General features: G+C 40.5%; 1 protein-coding gene across 1 annotated transcript in view; it reads left to right on the top strand.

Moving 5' to 3' along the window:
• The first annotated feature begins 43 nt into the window (after positions 1–43).
• The window catches only part of ALKBH1 (alkB homolog 1, histone H2A dioxygenase), a 31,948-nt gene continuing 9,278 nt past the window's right edge, over positions 44–22,713 (top strand). The window contains exons 1-4 of the mRNA XM_007121364.4: positions 44–245; positions 2,493–2,601; positions 6,467–6,629; positions 18,537–18,627. Coding sequence (XP_007121426.1) covers positions 54–245; positions 2,493–2,601; positions 6,467–6,629; positions 18,537–18,627 — 555 coding nt within the window. The 5' untranslated portion in view covers positions 44–53. The remainder of the gene's footprint in view (positions 246–2,492; positions 2,602–6,466; positions 6,630–18,536; positions 18,628–22,713) is intronic.

Below are 22,713 nucleotides of genomic sequence, written 5' to 3'. Positions count from 1 at the left end.
CTGATCCGGAGCACGGAAATCAGCTTCCGGGTCAAAGGAGGCCGGGCAGCGAGATGGGGGAGATGGGGAAGATGGCGGCGGCCGTGGGGTCTATGGCAACGCTGGCGGCGGAGCCTGGGGAGGACGCCTTTCGGAAGCTTTTCCGCTTCTACCGGCAGAGCCGCCCCGGGACCGTAGACCTGGGAGGGGTCATCGACTTCTCGGTAGCCCACGCAGCCCGCGGCACGGGGCCTGGTGCCCACAAGGTACGGAGAGAGGAGCGGCGCGCACCTCCCAGTCCCCACGGTTCGCTTCTTGGAGAGGTTTCAGTGTTCTCCTAACCGCTTTTCTCTTCCCGACTGATGGTTATTGAGCGACCCGCGCCTTCCATGGGTGCACAGTTGAACTGCCTACAAAGTGTCACACTTTGGCGATGAAGGGCTCTATTGACCGTTTCTCCACGCAGCTTTTCCTGGCTGTGGCCTCGGTCAAAAAATGCCTGGGAATTGGTGTTTATTCTTTCCATTAACTGTCTATTTGAATTTGCACCTAGATTTGTGTGAAAACCCGTAAACCGTGTTCGCAGACATTAGGGTAGCGTTTTACAGCTTGAAACCAATTCCCCGAGTGTTCCCAGAAGCCGTTGTCCATAAAAGGCCTTGTCTTCTCTGGGACTTTTAGAAAGAGGGCATTGAAAGATTCTGAGATAATCCCTCCAGGTTGAAAGTAAAGGGCAACTGAATCCAAACACTATACATTATTTCTACCTTATTTCTGCATTATTCCTCGTGGAAATTGAAGAAAACACGGGGGGAGGGGGAGGGGACGCAGGGAGAATCACAACTATAACGTATGTTTCTTTTCAGTCGCTTTAACACTGAAGATAGATCCCTAATTTGCCATTGGTGTCCACAGATGGCTGGATGAGGCATTCTTTTCAAGCTTAGTAATAGATCTCAGTAAAATTGGAATGCTGTAGTAACATCATATTTGTCTAGAGCTCAGCTTCTTAGAAACTTCATTTGTTAGCAGAGATGGTCTTAGAGTTGTCAAAATAACATGCAGAAAGTCCAGGAATAGTGTATTTGGCTCATGGGAGAACCCCTCAGACTTTCATTCAACTTCTTTTGCCCATATTTTACCGGTATACTTAACATAATTTTAAAATGTAAGCCACCTGAGAAGGGGACATTGTATCTGGCACAGTACCTGAGACAGTAAGTACACAGTAAATGCACTATCTATTGAGTACATAAAAACATGGGTAGTATTTCATTCTCCAGCTCAAAACAGATTGAAAGTAGCAAATTAGAGAAGAAGAAAGTTGCTATTAGTAAGACATCAGATGAGAGCGGAGGAGAAAGTGATGGCTAACAGTCTGACAAGGGAGGAAGCAGAAAAACTTTAAAAGACTGAGAGGTTTTATTCAGCTTAGAATATGATAGATTAGGTCCACAAACTTCTTTCCAGTTTGAGGGTGTTGCTGAATTACAGTGCAGTGTTAAGTATGATCTATTTAAGAAATCATTATGAAATGTTTGAAATAAAAACATTCTGTTCTCTGGATACTTGAAAGAGTTAGGTGGTCAGGACTCTCAGAGAGTTTCAGATAGCCATTTCATTATACAGACTGGATATACAGTAGCCACTTATTGGTAGTTTGTCTGGAAATCTACACTCTTGGCAAAGTTAATAGATTAAGAGATCATCATATCTTTTGGGGAGAGAACATTGGAGGTATCTAAGGCAAGCCAGACCCTAAGTTTATTATTAATGTAAGAATAGTTTGGTTTTTTTTAAATATCCTCAGTTACTTTAGTGACTGAATATTAGATTTCTCAACTAGTTTAATGAGCCATCCATAAGATACTCTTAAATGCAAAGAAACCTTCATAGGTCCCTTAAAAGCTTAATTTTTAAGTAACAAAGACAAAAAGTTACAGGTTTCATTTTGAAGTTCCATCTAAGAGAGCAAATATTGTACTTCTAGCAAACAGGATTCCCAGTGTTTTATTGAACCATTTTTTCTGAGTGGTTTGAGCACTCACCTTCCCCAGCCTGGTGTTCCTCATAGCTCTGTTTAAACACCATCTGTGTACAAGTTTCTCAGGAGCATTATTGTTAGCCCTAACCGAAGTAAATAGCATTGTGACTTAGGGTATTCCATACACCAAACACCTTTCGTAATTCAGAGTCTTATAAGAAATCACAAAGGTGTGGTATCATAGGAAAAGATAGTCTTAAAGGCCAAAGTCAGTCTGCTTCTCATCACTACTTCAATTTTGTATAGCTCTGTTGTGTTTATTAGTACATAGCTGAGGAAACTGAGGTTCTAAGAAGTTAAGTGACTTAGATCTAAGTCTTGCATTAAGTAAGTGATAGAGCTAAGTTTAGGACCCCAAACTTATGACTCCTAACTGACCCATATCAGAAATGCCTTAAGAGGTTTGAGATTCTCACAGTTAATCTGTAAAATAGCTTTAGCCCACTGACTTCTGTTTCCTTCCTGCCAGGTGGTCAAATCTCACCTAAACGTGTCCTCAGTCAGTGACGATGATGCATACAGAGCTGGACTTCAGCCGGTAAGCAAGTGGAGAGCCTACGGTCTCCAAGACTATCCTGGTGAGTGCACTTGAGCTCAGAAGGCAAAATCAATCATTTGTCTAATTTTGGAGGAGTTATAATCAAGTAAATAGACAAAGAAGAAAACTAAACACACAAATGTTCCACTCCCAAACCCCTCCTGAATTCTGCCATGTCTAAGATTTCCATTTGTTTGGCATTCCCAAAGGATAGAACAGGAGTCAGTAATGCCTGCCTTATAGTGCAGAAAGTGACAAACCAGGTACGAATCAAAAATTAGGACACTGACTCTGGGCTCCCTGCTGCAGCTCTGAACATCTACTCTGGCAAAAGAAGCACTTTGAATTGATAGAGTAACTCATAATGTTCACACAAGTCACAAAATCCCTACATTCACAAATGGCATAACAACTTAAAAATTGTTGCTATCATCAAGGCTGAATTTTTGAAAAGAGAATTAAAGTTAATGAGGTCAAAAGTCCTAAAAGACTAAATAATCTAGAATTTTGAATTTTAGTGATATCAAGTAGTTCATTGTACAGATAGAGAAATTAAGATAATGATGAACAGTGGGTCATGTTATTAACCTTTTTTCTAGGCTCATGGGACCATTGTGTTGATAGATTAATTATCATGAATGATTTAGAAAATTTGTAAATGCCTTATTTGGCCAAACGATTTTATATTTGCATCCTGTTTCAAGAAGACATAAAGTTAACATTGCACTTGTGATTTCAAATATGGGTCAAAAGCAAGAAAAATTCCTTTAAAAAAATTAATTTTCGTTGTACCAAGGGCCAGGTCTGTGTTACAGTTATTAGTACATTATCAGCACTGAAGTATATGTTGATAACATTGGAAGGGGTAACAGCTTTAAAACTTTTATAAAAGGCCTTGTGCACTTTAGTTTTATATTAAAGAACTAAAGACCAGTTTTGTGTCTGAAGTTACAAAGAAAACAGTTGAATGGTGGCTTTTATATTTGAAAGCATTGCTCTTCATGAGTTTGAGTAAATGAGGAGCATACATCACCAGTAGTGTTTTGTGCACCTTATGTTCCTGAATGCTGCCCTTTACCTTTCAGGCCTTGCTCCTGTTTTCATGGCCATGTTTCTGCTGCTGTGCCTTCTTCCCTTAACAGATTGTTCAGACTACAAAGTTATCAATCCCACTTCGGTTTTCTGTTGTCCACATTGGAGTATACCTCATTTTATTGTGCTTCACAGATACTGTTTTTGTTTGTTTGTTTGTTTTTCTTTTTTACAAACTGAAGGTTTTTGGCAATGCTGCATTAAGCAAGTCTGTCAGTGCCATTTTTCCAACAGCATTTGCTGACTTTGTGTATCTGTCACATTTTGATAATTCTCGTAATATTTCAAACCCTCCACCAGCAAAAAAGTTACAACTCAGTAAAGGCTCAGATGATGGTTAGCATTCTTCAGCATTGCTTTATATAATTAAAATTAATTAAATTTTTAAATTAAAGTGTGTTCGTTGTGTTTTTAGACATAATGCTATTGCACAGTTAATAGAGTACAGTAGAGTGTAAGTATAAGTTTTATATGCACTGGGAAACAAAAAATTCATGTGACTTGCAATATTTGCTTTATTGCCGTGGTCTAGAGCCAAAGTCGCAGTATCTCTGAGGTATGATTGTACTTGCTGTTTGAGGTTTCCTAGGACTTCACACTTATTCCACATCATTTGAGTTGGTACCTTATTATGTTATGTTTCCTGCCATTGTAAGCTGCATTTAATTGAAGTACAATGTCCAGAACATGGGAAAGGAGTCTCCTCTTACTCTGACTTGATCAGAAGGATTATGTTTACTTCTGGATCCTGTTTATTCTGAAGGAACCTGAGTATACCACAAGCTGTCCTTACAAGAGTGAGCAGGAAGGTGATGGGTCTGAAGACCAGAAGCTGAGCCTGGGGAAGAGTGGACCTGAGTGGGAACATGACAGCATCAAACATTTGAAAATTGGTTGTACACAAAAAGGGGTGGGGGGCTTCCCTGGTGGTGCAGTGGTTGAGAGTCCGCCTGCCAATGCAGGGGACACGGGTTCGTGCCCCGGTCCGGGAAGATCCCACATACCGCGGAGGGGCTAGGCCCGTGAGCGTCCGGAGCCTGTGCTCTGCAACGGGAGAGGCCACAGCAGTGAGAGGCCCGCGTACTGCAAAAAAAAAAAAGAAGGGTGGGAAGCAATGCATACTAGTGATTAAGGTCTCACACCAGACTGCATGGCTTCATGTCCTGGCTCTATCACTTCCTACTGTATGATCTTGGGCAAATTTCTTAATCTCTCTTGGCCTCAGTTTCCTCATATGTAAAATGTGTCTAAAGATAGTACCCACTTCATAAGGTTAGGATTAAATGTGAGTGTACATGTAAAGTACTTAGGTCAGTGCCTTGCATATAGTAAATGCTCAGTAAATGTTAGCTACAGAGTTAGAGGCATTTATCAAGAAGAATTGACAACTGATTTGGGGTTGCTGTATGTGTCAGGACCTGAGACCAATGCATGAAAAATTAAAAAGAGGCAAATTTTAACTCCATAAAAGGAAGACAACAGTTGTCTGGAGTGGACTGCCTATAAAAGTATTTAGCTTCCTGTCACTGTTCAAACTTGAATTAGATCAGAAGTATTCTTCCTTTGATGTGATATCTTTGTGGGTATTATAATATTCTGATTTTGTGAAATAGTGGTGATAGCAGACAGTAGGTTATTGGAAATATTTTTCATATTTTTTTTAAAAATATATTGACAGTCCTGTTACTCCTAAATTATTTGGAGAATTTGACTAATACGTGACATGCAGAAGTGGCCTCCACACTTATAAGTGAATGTCCATTCCTGTCCTCCAATTTTAGAGGAAAAGGGATTGCTTCTGGTCAAAACCACTCCCTTCATCTTTTAATCCCACCTTCTTTTACCCCTTACAGCTTTCAAGACCTTGCTGTGTTCCTTTCTTTTCTGTTTTCAACCAGTTCCTTTCTGCTGGCTCTTTGCTCATGTAAGCATGCTTAGGTCTTTCCAAACCCTAAAAACGATAAACTCCCCCCTTATTCTTCTGTGACTACTCCTCAGCCTTTGTTTCCTTTCACAGCCAGACTTCTAAAGGCATTATCTGTATAACCATCTCTAGTGTTCTATCTCCAGGTACTTAGGACAAAGTTTTTCATCTCTTTATCTCTAATTCTTAAGAAAGTACATATAGTGTATGTTTGTTGAATGTTTGATGAATGAATCCTTAACCATGCATAGGATTCCAGTTAAGTATTGTTATTCGTCTTTTACAGGGGAGAAATGGTTAGGTATTTGCATACTGAGCAGATGTCTATACCACCTTCCTTCCCTGCTATAGTAGTCAAAGTTCAAAGGAAGCAGAAATCACACCAATTATTTTAACAGATGATTTAATATAAAAAAAAATCATTAGCCAGATATTAGAAAACAAAAAAGGCAACACTGAGATATCACAAAAGTAGTAACTACAGGAAGCAGTTTCCACCTCTCTAAATGATACCTGGTGAAATTTGAGGGGTGACTTGTCAGTTTCAGTTCTGAAGTTTGCTTTGGAATAACACAGTTGATAATTGTGTAATATTTGTTTCTCTTGAGGATAACCCAAAAAACTAGAGATAATTGCATAGTGGTAGATGTCTAACATTCATCATCAAAACAGCTTTTTATTAACTTGAAGGAACTCCTCTTCCTCTGAAATTAGAGAATAGGAATGAGAATATACGCTTAGGTGTGGAAGCCACTGGAAGCATTAGCAAAAGGAGACACGGAATAAATAATAATGTAATGGGTATAAGGATGTCAACAAAAATACATGATCTGATTAACTGATGGAGGATTTCCTCCTCTTCTTTTTTTCTCATCCATCTTTTGTATAGGATTTATTTTTATCCCAAACCCCTTCCTCCCAGGTTACCAGTGGCACTGGGTGAAGCAGTGCCTTAAGTTATATTCTCAGAAACCTAATGTATGTAACCTGGACAAACATATGACTAAAGAAGAGACCCAAGATTTGTGGGAACAGAGCAAAGAGTTTCTAAGGTAAGTCTTACCAGTCACAATAAAGCATTAGTATTCAGTTCACGTCATCACAGATCTTTAAAGGAACTACTCTATAATAGTTCAGTGAAAGTAACTAACATATTTATTTTTCCTCATTTCCACTCAAATACAGCACAGTTATATTCTTTCCCCCAGGAACATTTTGACAGACACTTTAACAGTTATATTAAATTGAGGTCCACTTTAAAGAATTTGCTTATCATATCTTAGATACTGAGTTCATCCTCATTAATCATCAGATGACCCATTTTCATTCAGCTTCAGCCCTTTTTTCTACATAAAGTAGAAAAGACTTCAAGTCTTTTTTGAAGACTTACGGTATCCTGAAGAAAGTAACACTGAAAGCACTACTCTCCTAGATGAAGTCAGTGTTACTTCCTGTTTTACGGTAGGTCAGCTGTTGTTCATGGAAACTAGTCCTTGTTACCTTAATGTTGTTTCAGCATTTCATTCATTCTACAGATATATTTTTTAATTTATTTATTTTTATTTATTTTACTATCGTTTGTATTTATTTAGTTATTTTTTGTCTTCGTTGGGTCTTTGTTGCTGCGCACGGGCTTTCTCTAGTTGTTGCGAGCAGGGGCTTCTCTTGGTTGCGGTGCGCAGGCTTCTCATTGCAGTGGCTTCTCTTGTTGCGGAACACGGGCTCCAGGCGCGCAGGCTTCAGTAGTTGTGGCACATGGGCTCAGTAGTTGTGGTGCACGGGCCTAGTTGCTCTGTGGCATGTGGGATCTTCTCGGACCAGGGCTCGAACCTGTGTCCCTTGCATTGGCAGGCAGATTCTTAACCACTGTGCCACCAGGGAAGCCCCTACAAATATTTTTTGAGGGTCAGTTATATACCAGGTGTGATGCTAAGCATTGGAGATAAAAAGATAAACAGGACACTGTCCCTGCACTCAGGAGTGCATAGTCTACAGCAGGAGCTCAGTATCAAAAGGAATAAAATAATAGAGCTCAGAAACTGCTACGATAGGTGTTTAGGAAAATGCAGTGGGGGCCAGAGGAAGAAATAATTCTTCCAGTCAAGAAGGAGGTGTCAAGGAAAAATGATTTTTTAATTGGGCCCATTATCCTCTTTTTTTCTCTGTCCATTTGAAATGAGTCTTCAAAAATGATTAGGAGTTTGCCAGTCAGAAAAGCAAGAAGGCTGTTGTTGATAGAGAAAGCAGCCTGAGCAAAGACAGAGTAACTTGTTCTGTGAGATAGGAGCACAGAATATGTACATTCACGTGTTCATTCAACAAATATCTGTTGAGTTTCTGCTATGTCAGATACTGTGCTTGTGTGTTAGAGATTCAAGACCAAAAAGACACAGTTCCTTCCTTCAAGCAGTTTGTAGGTTAGTCGAGGACAGAGACATGTAAACATAAATACAATTTGGCAGATACAGGGATAGAGTTTATAAGATTATGAGTATGGTCACTTAAGTGGCTAGATTGAAGATATATGATGGGAGATGCTTCCTGGAAGTCATGAATAGAATTGGCAAGAGATGACACCGGAAAGGTAGGTTAGGGCCAGATTGTAAAGAGTTCAGTGATGTAAAGTACTTGTTCTAGAGTCAGATTGCCTGGGTTCAAATCCCAGCTCTGCCACTTACTAGCGTTGTTAACTTAAGCAGTTTCTTAACCTTTGTGTACCTCAGAGTAGTCTTTTCCTCATTTAATAGTGTGAGGATTAAACAAGATAATATGTGAGAAATCCTTAGAACATCCTGTTAAAACCATTATACCAGCTTAGTGTGGTCTGTTTGAACTTAAGTGGCTCTAATGGTATAGTTTTCAGAAACTATGTCATGTTAATTCTAGCAGGGAAATAGACGATTTTCTTAAGTTGAAAGGAAAATGAAAATTAAATGCATTGGTTTTCCTTTAAAACCCTCTTGGTCTATAGGTTATGTTATAGGCAAGAGCAGTGAGGAAAATCCTGTTCTCAAGTATGTCTTCTGTAGAACTGAGAGCAAAGTAAAGGAAGATCATGGCTGAGTGAAATTAGTCAGAGAGCTTAGAGTTTGTTACTAAGCCAGCCTGTGTTTTCAAGTAATTGATTTTTTTGTTTCTGACAAATGACTCTGTAGAAATCCCAGTTGTCATCTTCTATAATAACTCAGGTGAATCTCTTTAATAAATCATCCTGTAAACAATGGTGAGATACCTTTTTTTTGGTCTAATAAATTAGCAAAAATGAAAAATGCTATGGTCATACCTTCTGTTGTCAAGGGTTGGAAGAAATTGATATGCTCAGACATTGCTGGCAGCACTGAAAATCAATGAGGGACTAGTTCTCCTTCTGTCACTGTATAGAATGTGTGTTTTAGTTTCCTCATCTGGGAAATGAAGGGATTGGGCTGGATAAGCCATTCAAGGTGGCTGAATCATGGTCAGAGTCACCTAGACAGTACATGCCAGTTCTCCCACTGTCCCAGAGCATATCAGAAAGGGAGAGGGTCTGTGGTTCAAAAAGATTTCCCTAGAGATTCTGATTATCTACCGTAACATTCACATTGAGAACCACTGAGCTAGAGGACCTCTAAGAATCCTTTCGATTTTAACTTTCTAGGTTTCTGTGGTCAGGGAGGAAGAAACTTTTAAGTAGGAAATGAAGGAATATTTGGAACATATTAGCAAAAATGGTTTGTTCACAATATTAGGGCACCTCAATTCTATGTTTTGTTCAAAGTTTATTGTCAGTGAATAGCGTAGCTAGAGATTCTCGCCCAAGAGTACAATAGTTAGGTGTAAGCATCTTTATTGCAGCATTGTTTGTAATGGGGGGAAAATGAGAAACAAGTGTCTGTCAGCAGGAGATCAGATAAATCAAGCATGACAGACCTAAGCAGTAGAATGCAGCCACTATACAGCCATTAAAAAAATCCTAACTCCAACCCTCCAGCAAATATATAGTAGGGTCTACAGTTGTAATAAACAAAATCATTCCTCAGCATCTCCATCACAACCACTGTAGTCTAAGCCACCATCATTTACTGCAGTAGCCTCCTAACCAGTCTCCCTCTGTCTGCTCTTGTGCCTCTTCAGTCTGTTTTCTACAGAGTATAGAAATTGTGTCATTTCTTTTATAGTTTCTAATGTGCAATACTGCAGTTCAATTCTAGTGCAAACCATCCAGAGTCAGCACAGACATCACGAATTAAGGGCATGGTCCTTAACCAAATTACCCTCACTTCAGACACCACCTACAAGTTTGGGAGGGCCCCAGGCTGTACACACTTCTTACCAACTGGTTACAAGTTCAGGGGAATTCCCATGACCTCCTCAGGTTCATTAACTCACTAGAACAACTCATAAAACTCAAGAAAGCATTATACTTATGATTATAATTTTACTATAAAGGATACAAATCAGGGCCATCCAATGAAGAGATCTGTAGGGTGATGTCTGGGAGGGTTCTGAATACAAAGCTTCCATGTCCTCTTCCCATGGACTCAGGGCATGTAGCCCTCCCAGGAAGCTCTCCCAAGGCCTAGTGTTGACAGTTTTTATTGGGATTTCACTACTTGAACATGACTGATTGACTCATTGGCCGCATGCTTGAACTCAATCTCTAGCCCTTCACCTATCGAGTAGGTCATGCTAATATCACTTCAAGCCTAAACCCTCTAAGTTGACATTGGTCTTTCTAGCTTAACAAACCCACATCCTGAGTCTTTTTTTTTTTTTTTTGCGGTACGCGGTCCTCTCACTGTTGTGGCCTCTCCCGTTGCGGAGCATAGGTTCCGGCCCCGCAGGTTCAGCGGCCATGGCTCACAGGCCCAGCCGCTCTGCGGCATGTGGGATCTTCCTGGACCGGGGCACGAACCGTGTCCCCTGCATCAGCAGGCAGACTCTCAATCACTGCGCCACCAGGGAAGCCCGTGAGTCATCGTCTTAGCATAAACTCAGGTGTGGTCTTAGGATCCACAGTGAATAACAGATACTCCTATCCCTCCCAGAAATTCCAAGGGTTTAAAACCTTGCTGTAAAGAACAAAGGACAAAGGCCAGTCAGATTCTTTGTTTACAGCCCCATCACACTTAGAATATAATCAAACGTCTTTATCAAGGCCATGAGGCCTAGATCTATCTGGCTTTCCCACCTCATCTCCTATTCCTTTTCATTTATTTTCCAGCAGTACTGGCTTCCATTCTGTTCCTTAAACACATCAGGCATGCTCAGATTCTTTGTACAAGCTGTTTGTTCTCATGTCATTTTATGAGATGATTCCTTCATTCAATTAAAAATAGCCCGTTTCCCGTCCTCTTTATCCCTTTGCCCTGTGTTTTTATTCTTCAGTGCATGGTAGTTACTACATAAATATTTGTAGAATTACTTAGTTAATGGATACTTTTTTACACCTTTTGAATTTTGTGAATGTATTATCTATTCAAAAATAACTTTTTAAAGAATAAGGCAAGGGAAAATATACATTTAAATAAAGCAACTTAGCTTTATTTATTCCATAAGTTAGCTTATGAAGTGCTTTGTATCCATTTTTGTATGTGTGCTTTTTTCCATTGATATTCTCAATGTGGCAGCGGAATTAATTCCTTCCCCTTTCTATTTCTTTAAGACTTTGTTTATGATGCTGTTATAGCATTTATTGTAGTGAATCCTGTCATCTGCCCCCTTCTCCTTCCTACTACCTGCCCTGCCCCATCCCTGCCCCCAGACCTTGAAATTCTTGTAGCCTTGGCACCAACCACAGTTCTTAGTATATATTAGAAGGTGTTCAGTAAATACTAATTTTAAGTAAATTGATATCTTCTCTATTAGCCCAATAAAAGCATAATGCTGAACTTGAGAATCATCAATTAAAAACTGTATAGTACAATACCTTTCCATCTTATTTTCATTAATTTATTAAATAATGTACATTTGTGCTTTAGGAAATATTTGGTGCTAGCATAGATATAAAACTCATTCCATGTCTTTGAGGAAGGGACTATTAAAGGAGGAATTCAGGTGCTTTCATAAGGTATTTACAGCACTAAAGCTGTATTCTTTAATAGAGGAAGTTGAAAGGTGCTGTATGGGCACAGTAGAGGGAGAGACTGAGTTGAGGATAAAGATTTCCCTTAAGTGTTTAAACTGTGGAAAAGCAAGTTAGAAAAATCTGCTATGCAGAGAGTAGAGTAGGAGAGGAGAGAGCATTTCAGTAGAAAATTGTATGGTCAAAAACACAGCCATGAAAGAAGGAGGGTAGGATACCTTGTAGGAAATGCTTGAAGATGAAAGTAGAAAGGTTCATGCCAGATTATAAGGGGGTTTGCATGCCATATAGTGTAGACAAAAAATTAATTAATTGATCTAAGAAAGAAATGGAAACATTTTATTCGAGCCAAATTGAGGATTATTACCTGGGAACAGCATGTCAAAAAGCTCCAAGAACTGTTCAGCCGTTAGAAGTCAAGGCACAGTTATATAAGTTTTTTGACACAGAGAGTTGTATATTAAGTGATGGATTATTGACAGTTTACACAATCCAGATCTCAGCATCCCCTTACAAGATCAAGAAGGAACGTTATCTTTTAAGGAGTTGTCTGGTTGCTAAGAGAATGTTGCTCTTTATGTGAGTGGGTATTTCTGCCGATGGGGGAGGTTGCTCCATGCATAATGCAGACACACAGTGCACAGTGAGGGGAAGAGGGAGCCAGAGGGCAGAGGAGATTTTTTTATGTTTAAATTTTTCTTGTCTTGGGAGTTCCCTGGTGGTCCAATGGTTAAGACTCCACACTGTCACTGCCAAGGGCCCGGGTTCAGCCCCTGGTCAAGGAACTAAGATCTCACAGGAAGCGTGGCGCAGCAAATGAATGAATGAATGAATGAATTTATCTCGTCTTGCCGTAAAACATAAATTTTATTTCACAATAGGAAAATGTGGACTTTGTCCTTATAAACAGGAAGAATTCATCAAAATTAGTAATAGATTTTTCACTTTAGAGAGATAATTCTTGTGGCAGTGAGGAAAATGGATTGAAAATTTAGTCATTGCAAAAAGCACAATTAAGAATTTCGCTTAAGGGACTTCCCTGGCGGTCCAGTGGTTAAGACTCCACGCTTCCACTGCAGGGGGCTTGGGTTCAGTCCCTGGTCGGGGAGCTAAGATCCTGCATGCTGCGCGGTGCGGCCTAGAAAAGAAAGAATTTAGCTTTATAACCCGCGCAAAACATGATAAAGGCCTGGAAAAGACATTGTGTATAGGGCTTGGGAACCAAGAGATCATGAAAAGTGAAAGAGAAGTAGTTAAGGATTATGCACAGATTTCTAAGTGACAGGCAGGTTTACACTTCAGTTGTGGGGCTTCCCCCAGGTTTATTGAGGTAATTGACACGTAACAGTGTGTTAGTCCAGGGTGTAAGGCATGATGATTTCATACGTGTATATATTCCAGATGGTTATCACAATAAATTTCGTTCATGTCAGTCACCTCACATCATTACAAATTATTTTTCTTGTGAGAACTTTTAAGATCTCTCTTAGAAACTTTCTAGTATATAATACAGTGTTAACTATAGTCACCATGCTGTAATTTACATCCCCAAAACTTACTTCTCGGGGCTTCCCTGGTGGCGCACTGGTTGAGAATCTGCCTGCCAATGCAGGGGATATGGGTTCAAGCCCTGGTCTGGGAAGGTCCCACATGCCGTGGAGCAGCTAGGCCCGTGAGCCACAGCTACGGAGCCTGCGCATCTGGAGCTTGTGCTCCGCAACAAGAGAGGCCACGACAGTGAGAGGCCCGCGCACTGTGATGAAGAGTGGCCCCCACTCACCGCAACTATAGAAAGCCCTCGCATAGAAACTAAGACCCAACACAGCCAAAAATATAAAAAAAAACTTACTTCTCTTACAATGACAAGTTTTTATCTTTTGACCATCTTTGCCCATTTCTTTCTCACACACACACACACACACGCGCACACACGCGCACACACACACACCACCCCTGCCTCTGGCAACCACCAGTCTGTTCTATTTCAGATTTTTTAGAGTCCACATAAAAGTGTGATCATTTGTCTTTCTCTCATTTATTCCATTTAGCATAATGCCATCAGGTTTCATCCAAGTTGTCACAAATGGCAGGATTTCCCTTTTTTATGGCTGAATAATATTCTACTGTGTGTGTATCACATTTTCTTTATCCATTCATCTGTCGTTGGACACTTAGGTTGTTTCCATGTCTTGGCTGTTGTAAATAATGCTGTAATTATTTATTTATGCAAAACAGTATAGAAATTTCTCAGAAAATTAAAAATAGAACTACCATATGATCCAGCAATTCTACTTCTCAGTCTATATCCAAAGGAAACAAAATCATTATCTCAAAAACATACCTGCACCTCTTTGTTCCTCAGTGGAACATTATATACTAAGATTTAATGGAAATAAGGTTTGGAGGAAGAGGAGAATGAGCAGAGATGATCCTTAGTGTAGTTTGGGGCTTATTGTTTTTGAAATGCCTGTGGAGTATCCACATGGAGATGTCTAGTATGCCTTTGGAAATATGGAACTGAGCTTAGGAGCATAATGAGAGAGAGGGAGAGAAACAGAGATAGATAGATAGATGTGGGAGTTACACATGAAGGCCATAGTGAAGCGAACAGTGGGAATAATGTGGTTTTTTGTTTGTTTATGGAAAACATACAGAGAAAAGAAGGCGATTGGCCCTAGGAAGCATCAGCTCTGGGTGGGGGAAAAAAGTACTATTAGAAGCCAAGGCAGGGAAGTGTTTCCCAAATAAGAGAAGGACTAACCATGTCTGTAGGCCTGGGATTTGACAATTAAATGGTATAATTGAAACTAAACTAGTTTTGGTAGAGTGGTGTAAGCAAAAGTCAGATCTCAGAGGAGGGGGCTGGGCAGCAAATATTGAGTCCTTTTAGGAATGTTTAATTGTGAAGAGAAGAAGTGATGTGGAGCAGAGGGAGGCAGGCCATAGAGGGTACCTGAGTAAGAGGTCAAGTTGAAAAGATGTTTTCTCAGGTATGTGGAAATGTTGAACATTTTTGCAGATCAAGAGGAAGAAACAAGTACACAGGAAGAGTTGAAAATATGAGAAGAAAGATGATAATGGAGAAGGGTCTCAGAGGCCACATCAGGGAAATGGGAGATAGTATAGGTGGAGAATTGGCCTTAATGAAAAGAAGTAAGACCACTGCTGAAACCAGGAAGGAAGGACAGAGTAAGGATTTCAAAAAGTTTAGAGGTGTAGGGGAGGAAAGTTGAAATCATTAACTGGATCACTTGATCAGGCCTCTGTATTCTTGTCCTGGAAGGGAGTAAGAGCAGGACTGAGGACTTGGGATAGATGGTGAAAGTTTAGAACAGAAGGTAGAAGATTAGGTAAGAGTAACATTTGCAAGATAGCAAAAGAGTGTTAAGGTAGAGTTGGATGTCCATTTGCTCTGACTAACTGAGAGATTCAGGTTGAGAAGGGAAATAAAACTGGAAGCACTCAAATACTGAAAAAATGGAGTTCTAGGGACAGATGGTACTTTAGGTTTAATGGAAATGAGAGACTAGGAAAGGAAGGACAGAAAGCTGTAGTCGTGGAGGGAAATATTCAGAGTTGTGAAAGACTCAATCCCTAAATCTTTAAAAATGATTGAAAAAGCAATACCTGCAATAGGATTTTGAATGTTTTCTGTCATAAACAACCTTCAGACTTCTGTCCTGAGTGAGTAGTTTTGCTTTCACAATGGTTCACTACTGTCCCTTGAGGCAAGAAAGAAAAGAAAATACCAATGGTTACCCACTGCATAGAGAGTGGACAAGCAGGACAGGAGTTTGTTTCCACCCAGTTAGGGTTCAGTTGAAAGCAGTGCTATAGGATGAGATTGCTGAAAGAAATGCCAATGCTTACATTAAGATTTTACCCCTGACAGAAAGTGAGCAAAGTGCTGGGTGGGCACATTCACCAGGGGAGAAGGTGCCAGCCCACCTATCCATCATCCTCTGGCTAGTGCCTGGAGGGGCAGCATGTTTCTGTTTGCAGTGAGAACCAATAATTAGGGTCACACCTGCTTGAAAACATTCTTTTGGATAATTGGGTGAAGATTTAAAGTTAGATTAGATGCCAACATATTCCCTGCATTCCTTAGGGTGGATAAGTGGCTCCACTGGCACTGAGCCTTCTTGGCTTCTTTTTTGGACAAATCAGGTACAAAAAAAGAACAGCCCACCCATCCTTTCATTAATCCCTCAGTATTTTCTGTTTGAAAAAGATCTGGGAGCATGTGAAACTTGGTTTGGGCCTTACACTATTCACAATGTTCAAGTGAATTTTTTGGAATCTTTGTTACCCACGAGGCCCGTGGGGACCAGAAAGGTCCCTAAGTGGTACTAAGACAAGAAATGTCTAGCACTGGCCAGTCCTTCTCTCACATCTTGAAGGCAAGTGTTAATAACAGTTGTTGCTACTTTCCTTCCAGAAATTCTATACAAAGGCAAGAATGGAAGTCAAGTTCTCAGAAGAGGATATGAAATAAGGGATAGAATCTCATACTTACCTGGGTCTAACACAGTATATATACACGCACACATTTTCACTTCAAAATGGTACACTCGGTGATCACAACTGTTCTTTCACTAAGCGTCTTTAAGCTTTTTTTTTTCCTTTTTGTTATGAGGACTGGGCTTAATGCTTGTGAAAGTATGGCTCTTTCTGGCTTCTTTTGCATCCTGGACCTATCCCCCTCTATAATATAAAGCAAAACCCAAAGCCTTTTTTATAGTGATACAGTTAAGGTAGAAAAGACATGTTCTTTTGGTTTCCTAAAAAAGAAACTAAATTTTAAAGGGTATGTTATAGGCTATATGTTCATGTTTGGTTGTTACTATAATTTTGATAATTTTATTAACACCATAAACCTGTGTTAATTATAATATTGTATACCCTGTTCTTAAAGAACATTAGACCCAATCTTTTGATGAAAAGCAGCTTATTGGTGCCATATCAAATGTCTAAAATGCCATCAAGTTTTCAGAGCTGCCTTGTTAGCTTTATTTGTACAGGTCAATCTGATTGGGGTTCTTTGTCAAGAATAAAATGATCTCTTATTGAGCTAGAAAGAGATAGAAGGTGTTTTGTTTTTTAATTTTGGCTAGAATAGTGTTTCTCAAAGTGTGGTTCTTGGACCAGCAGCATCAGCATGGTTTAAAGAAGCTCAGTGCCCAGATTTTTACTAGGGGATGGCACATAGGCAGTCTCTGCCTGACAGGTACCAAAATTCAGACTCCCAGAAGGGAGTCAGGTGTTCAGCATAAACTGTATTGTTTATACAGACAATGTAGGCACAGTGAGTTCTGGGAATGGTGTGAACCTCCCCAGAATCCAAGTTCCAGATGCTTGCCAAGGGCCAACGTAATATGCAGTGCTTTCAAAGGATAGCAGTCGGACCTGCTATGCTTCTTTTCTTCACAGCTGTCCTAAATATATCAGTGTTTGATCCATTCTTTTTATTGAGTTACTGGTCTTGATGTATGTCTGTGTGGCAATTTCCTTAGAATATAAACTCTTTGAGGACAGATAGCATCTATTCTGTAAACTTTGTCAGACCTCAAGATGAGTGCCACTTACAGTGTGAGCTTGCAATAAATCCTTTGCTTCTGTTCATGCTTTGTGCCTATATTGCCTATTGCATCACTCCTTGTTTAAATGCTGGCCATTCTTCAATGCCATACTCAACTCCCCAACTCTGCCATGAAGCCTTAACTGATAAGACAGTTGACTTTGAACTCTCCTTTTTCTTAATTCTAGTGGCCCTCCAAGTCTTGTGCTATTCAGTTCAGTGCTAGATTTTATACTGCCTTAAATTTTCCCCTCATTTCTTATACTTATCTGTCGTCTCCTGTCAAATTATAAACTCCTTAAAGCAGCCTAATCTTTTCTTTTTTAAAGAGCAGCGGTTCTTAGACCCCCCCAAAAATTTTTTTGATTGATTAATGATGTAAATTACATAGAAAAAACAAACAATAAAATGATTAGACCTAGCATTCTTGTATTTTTAGATATTTAAAGGTAAATCAAACAAACAAGCTTCCTCTTTAGAAGGAGAGTAGATAGGGAATTCCCTGATGGTCCAGTGGTTAGGACTCCATGCTTTCACTGACAAATGCCCTGGGTTCAATCCCTGGTCGGGGAACTAAGATCCCACAAGCCACGCAGCACGGCCAAAAAAAGAAAAGAAAAAGAGTAGGTAATCCCATAGATTTGATTAAACAAGATATAATTACAGAAAGGATACCTCCATTTTACAGAAACCTCCTGTGGTTTGAATAAGGGAATGTCAGAAACCAAATCAATTACAGTGGCCCTTAATTGTTAGCTGGGCCTCAGTTATCTAAGTTGTTATATGGGGTTAAAGAAGTCATGTTAAACCAGTAATTTTTGATTGTATACTGTATTTTGCCAAATGTTTTTTCCCCCAAACTGCAATTCTGGGAAGCCACCATTATTCTAGACATAGTGATAGCTGTAATTAATCACGTCCTGCTTTTAGCAAACCAAATTGAACGTGTTCTGTTAGCCAAATTTTCAGTTATCTGTAGGGCTCTTTGTCCCATTTCGCATGGACGGGTAAAGGCATTTCTGTTGTCATTTTGTTTTATCATTAGAGATGATAAAGAGACTCGAGATGCTGGAGACTCGACATTTAAAATTGATCCCATTCAGCAGAGGATTTAGAACCAACGATTAGAAGTTAGAAATGCTAACGTGTTTTAGTAGTATTGTATTCTTGGTCAACTCATTTCTGTTCTAATTTCCCCTGTGGAGGTCTTGGCTAACAGCTTATATAGAATACCAAATTTAGACTCCAGGATCCATACAACAGGCTATTGCTGCCATTTGAAGTGAATAAATCATCTTTTGTCTCCAATCGTTGCAGGTATAAAGAAGTGAATAAACGGAGACCCCGAAGTTTACTAGAGAAACTGCGCTGGGTGACCCTAGGCTACCATTATAACTGGGACAATAAGGTATTAAAATTTTCTTGCTAATTCCATTGTTTTTCCATTTTTATGCTTTTTGGGCCCACATAGTTTGATTTCTTCCTGGCCAAGCTTAAAGTATCAGATTATACATATGTGGAAGGATTTCTTTTATTTATTTCCTCCTAAAATCCTCTTGATACGGTATCTCAAGAGGAATGAATTTTTTTTTTTTTTTTTTGCGGTACGCGGGCCTCTCACTGTTGTGGCCTCTCCCGTTGTGGAGCACAGGCTCCGGACGCGCAGGCTCAGCAGCCATGGCTCACAGGCCTAGCTGCTCCGCGGCATGTGGGATCTTCCCGGACCAGGGCACGAACCCGTGTCCTCTGCATCAGCAGGCGGACTCTCAACCACTGCGCCACCAGGGAAGCCACAGGAATGAATAATTTATCAAGAGAAAATTACTTTTTCATATGCTCTCAGGTTATATTATTTTATCAGAAGTCATTGGTGCTTCTTCTGGGGAGGTTTCAGGGATACAGATTTTTCTTTACTGTATTCAAGAGCAGTTCTCAATTACAATCTTTATTTCCATTATTATTTAGTGTTTGTTGATCATTTATTTTCTACATAATATGTGCCTGGAGTAAAAGAAGCTCCATGTACTTCTGGTATTCTCTTCCATCAACTCACAAAAGAACATTCAAGATCTAGACACCTTTGACTGCCATATAAGGTCTGAGCAGGAGAGGGATGGGAAAGAATGCCCTACAGTTAACAAAGTTCCATGTTTTCTTGAGGTACAATTTCTTCTTTCCTGACCCCTACGATTCAGAAAATGCCTCCTTTATCGCTGGCATCTCAGTGCCTCTTTTCGCAATGAGATGTTTGCCACCAAGTTGAAGGACTAATTCTGAGAGTAAACTGAATAAAGCAAATTGGTATAGACCATCTTCCTACTAATCAGTTACTTTTTAAGAGCTCCATAGTTTCAGTCAACCCAGCTCATTAATAAATATGTTAACTACTCAAAATAATGGTAAATGTTGCTCAGAAGTATTCATGATATAATTCTTATTTTCAGTGATACAGATTTAATAAAAAAACTAGACATCTGTATTTGGGGAAATGGCCTTGTGGTTTTCTTTGGGTTAGACAGCCTGGATTTGAATCTTGCCTTCATATGTATAGTGCCTCCCTCATAAGGTGGTTGTGAGGATTAAATGATTAATGCCTTTGTAGTAATAACAAGAGTGCCTGGCTATTCTAAGCAGTTAAATGTATTAACACCATAAATGTTAGCTTATTGTTATTATGATATTAACTGTAGGTATTGTTATTCCCCAAGGAATAAGTTAGCCTCATTTACTAAGAAAAACATGGAGTGAAAATTATCAAAAACACTGGAAGGGTAATCAGAAAAAGAGAAAGAGAATTAAGAAGAGTAGTACATAGACAGTTTGGATAGGGATGAAAGCCCAAAAAGGTAATTCTTTCATTATAGCAGAGGCAATCTAGTGCTAGAATAGGAGCTCTAAGTGGCTGGTCTTCTGAAGGACTAAAACAAAATGGTAGAGAAAACCTTAAAGTTCTCTAACTACACCCTTAGTTTTTTTTTTTTTTTGGTGATATGCGGGCCTTCCTCTGCCGCGGCCTCTCCCGTTGCGGAGCACAGGCTCCGGACGCGCAGGCCCAGCGGCCATGGCTCACGGGCCCAGCCGCTCCGCGGCATGCGGGATCCTCCCAGACCAGGGCGCGAACCCGGTTCCCCTGCATCGGCAGGCGGACGCGCAACCACTGCGCCACCAGGGAAGACCCACTTCTGGGATTCTTGAAGGCCATGTGCTTTGCGCACGGGCCCAGCCGCTCCGCGGCATGCGGGATCCTCCCAGACCGGGGCGCGAACCCGGTTCCCCTGCATTGGCAGGCGGACGCGCAACCACCGCGCCACCAGGGAAGCCCTACACCCTTAGTTTTGAGAAATTAAATAGGAGCTTTTATTTGCAGTTCAGGAAAAGAAAAAAAAGTAAAACAGATTCCAACTGAAGAGGCTTGGCCATCCATCAAAGACTTTTCAGAAAAGACTTTCTTAATGTGAAATTAAAGCTCACTTCTCAGCCCTGAAGCAAGATGGCGGAGTAGAAGGATGTGCTCTCACTCCCTCTTGTGAGAACACCAGAATCACAGCTAGCTGCTGGACAGTCATCGACAGGAAGACACTGGAACTCACCAAAAAAAGATACCCCACACCCACAGACAAAGGAGAAGCCACAATGAGATGGTAGGAGGGGTGCACTCACAGTAAAATCAAATCCCATAACTGCTGGGTGGGTGACTCACAGACTGCAGAACACTTATACCACAAAAGTCCACCCACTGGAGTGAAGGTTCTGAGCCCCACGTCAGGCTTCCCAACCTGGGGGTCCGGCAACGGGAGGAGGAATTCCTAGAGAATCAGACTTTCAAGGCTAGTGGGATTTGACTGCAGGACTTTGACAGGACTGCGGGAAACAGAGACTCCACTCTTGGAGGGCATACACAAAGTAGTGTGCACATCGGGACCCAGGGGAAGGAGCAGTGACCCCAGGGGAAACTGAACCAGACGTACCTGCTAGTGTTGGAGGGTCTCCTGCAGAGGCGGGGGATGGCTGTGGCTCACAGTGGGGACAAGGACACTGCAAGTGGAAGTTCTGGGAGATACTCCTTGGTGTGAGCCCTCCCAGAGTCCACCATTAGCCCTGGTAGTCTCCAGTGTTGGGTTGCCTCAGGCAAGACAAACAACAGGGAGGGAACCCAACTCCACCCATCAGCAGTCAAGCGGATTAAAGTTTTACTGAGCTCTGCCCACCAGAGCAACAGTCAGCTCTACCCACCACCAGTCCCTCCCATCAGGAAACTTGCACAAGCCTCTTAGGTAGCCTCATGCACCAAAGGGCAGACAGCAGAAGCAAGAAGAACTATAATCCTGTAGCCTGTGGAACAAAAACTAACAAACAGCTAGAAGAATTGAAGAACAAACAAACAGACATGAACAATACAATAACTGAAATGCAAACTGCACTAGAAGGAATCAATAGCAGAATAACTGAGGTAGAAGAACAGATAAGTGACCTCGAAGAATGTTGGAATTCACTGCTGCAGGACCGAATAAAGAAAAAAGAATGAAAAGAAATGAAGACAGCCTAGGAGACCTCTGGGACAACATTAAACACAACAACATTCGCATTATAGGGATCCCAGAAGGAGAAGAGAGAGAGAAAGGACACGAGAAAATATTTGAAGAGATTATAGTCGAAAACTTCCCTAACATGGGAAAGGAAATAGCCACCCAAGTCCAGGAAGCGCAGAGAGTCCCATACAGGATAAACCCAAGGAGAAACACGCCGAGACACATAGTAATCAAATTGGAAAAAATGAAAGACAAAGAAAAATTATTGAAAGCAGCAAGGGAAAAACGACAAATAACATACAAGGGAATTCCCATAAGGTTAACAGCTGATTTCTCAGCAGAAACTCTACAAGCCAGAAGGGAGTGGCACGATATACTTAAAGTGATGAAAGGGAAGAACCTACAACCAAGATTACTCTACCTGGCAAGGATCTCATTCAGATTCGATGGAGAAATCAAAAGCTTTACAGACAAGCAAAAGCTAAGAGAATTCAGCACCACCAAACCAGCTCTACAACAGATGCTAAAGGAACTTCTCTAAGTGGGAAACACAAGAGAAGAAAAGGACCTACAAAAACAAACCCAGAACAATTAAGAAAATGTATGTTCATAGGAACATACATGTCGATAATTACCTTAAACGTAAATGGATTAAATGCTCCAAGCAAAAGACACAGGCTTGCTGAATGGATACAAAAACAAGACCCATCTATATGCTGTCTACAAGAGACCCACTTCAGACCTAGGGACACATACAGACTGAAAGTGAGGGGATGGAAAAAGATATTCCATGCAAATGGAAATCAAAAGAAAGCTGGAGTAGCAATACTCATATCAGATAAAAATAGACTTTAAAATAAAGAATGTTACAAGAGACAAGGAGGACACTACATAATAATCAAGGGGTCAATCCAGGATGAAGACATAACAATTATAAATATATATGCACCCAACACAGGAGCACC

The sequence above is a fragment of the Physeter macrocephalus genome, chromosome 11 (genome assembly GCF_002837175.3).
Source record: "Physeter macrocephalus isolate SW-GA chromosome 11, ASM283717v5, whole genome shotgun sequence".
NCBI classification, from domain to species: domain Eukaryota; kingdom Metazoa; phylum Chordata; class Mammalia; order Artiodactyla; family Physeteridae; genus Physeter; species Physeter macrocephalus.
The sequence above is the reverse complement of the archived record's forward strand: the minus strand, read 5'-3'. Positions and strand labels throughout refer to the sequence as shown.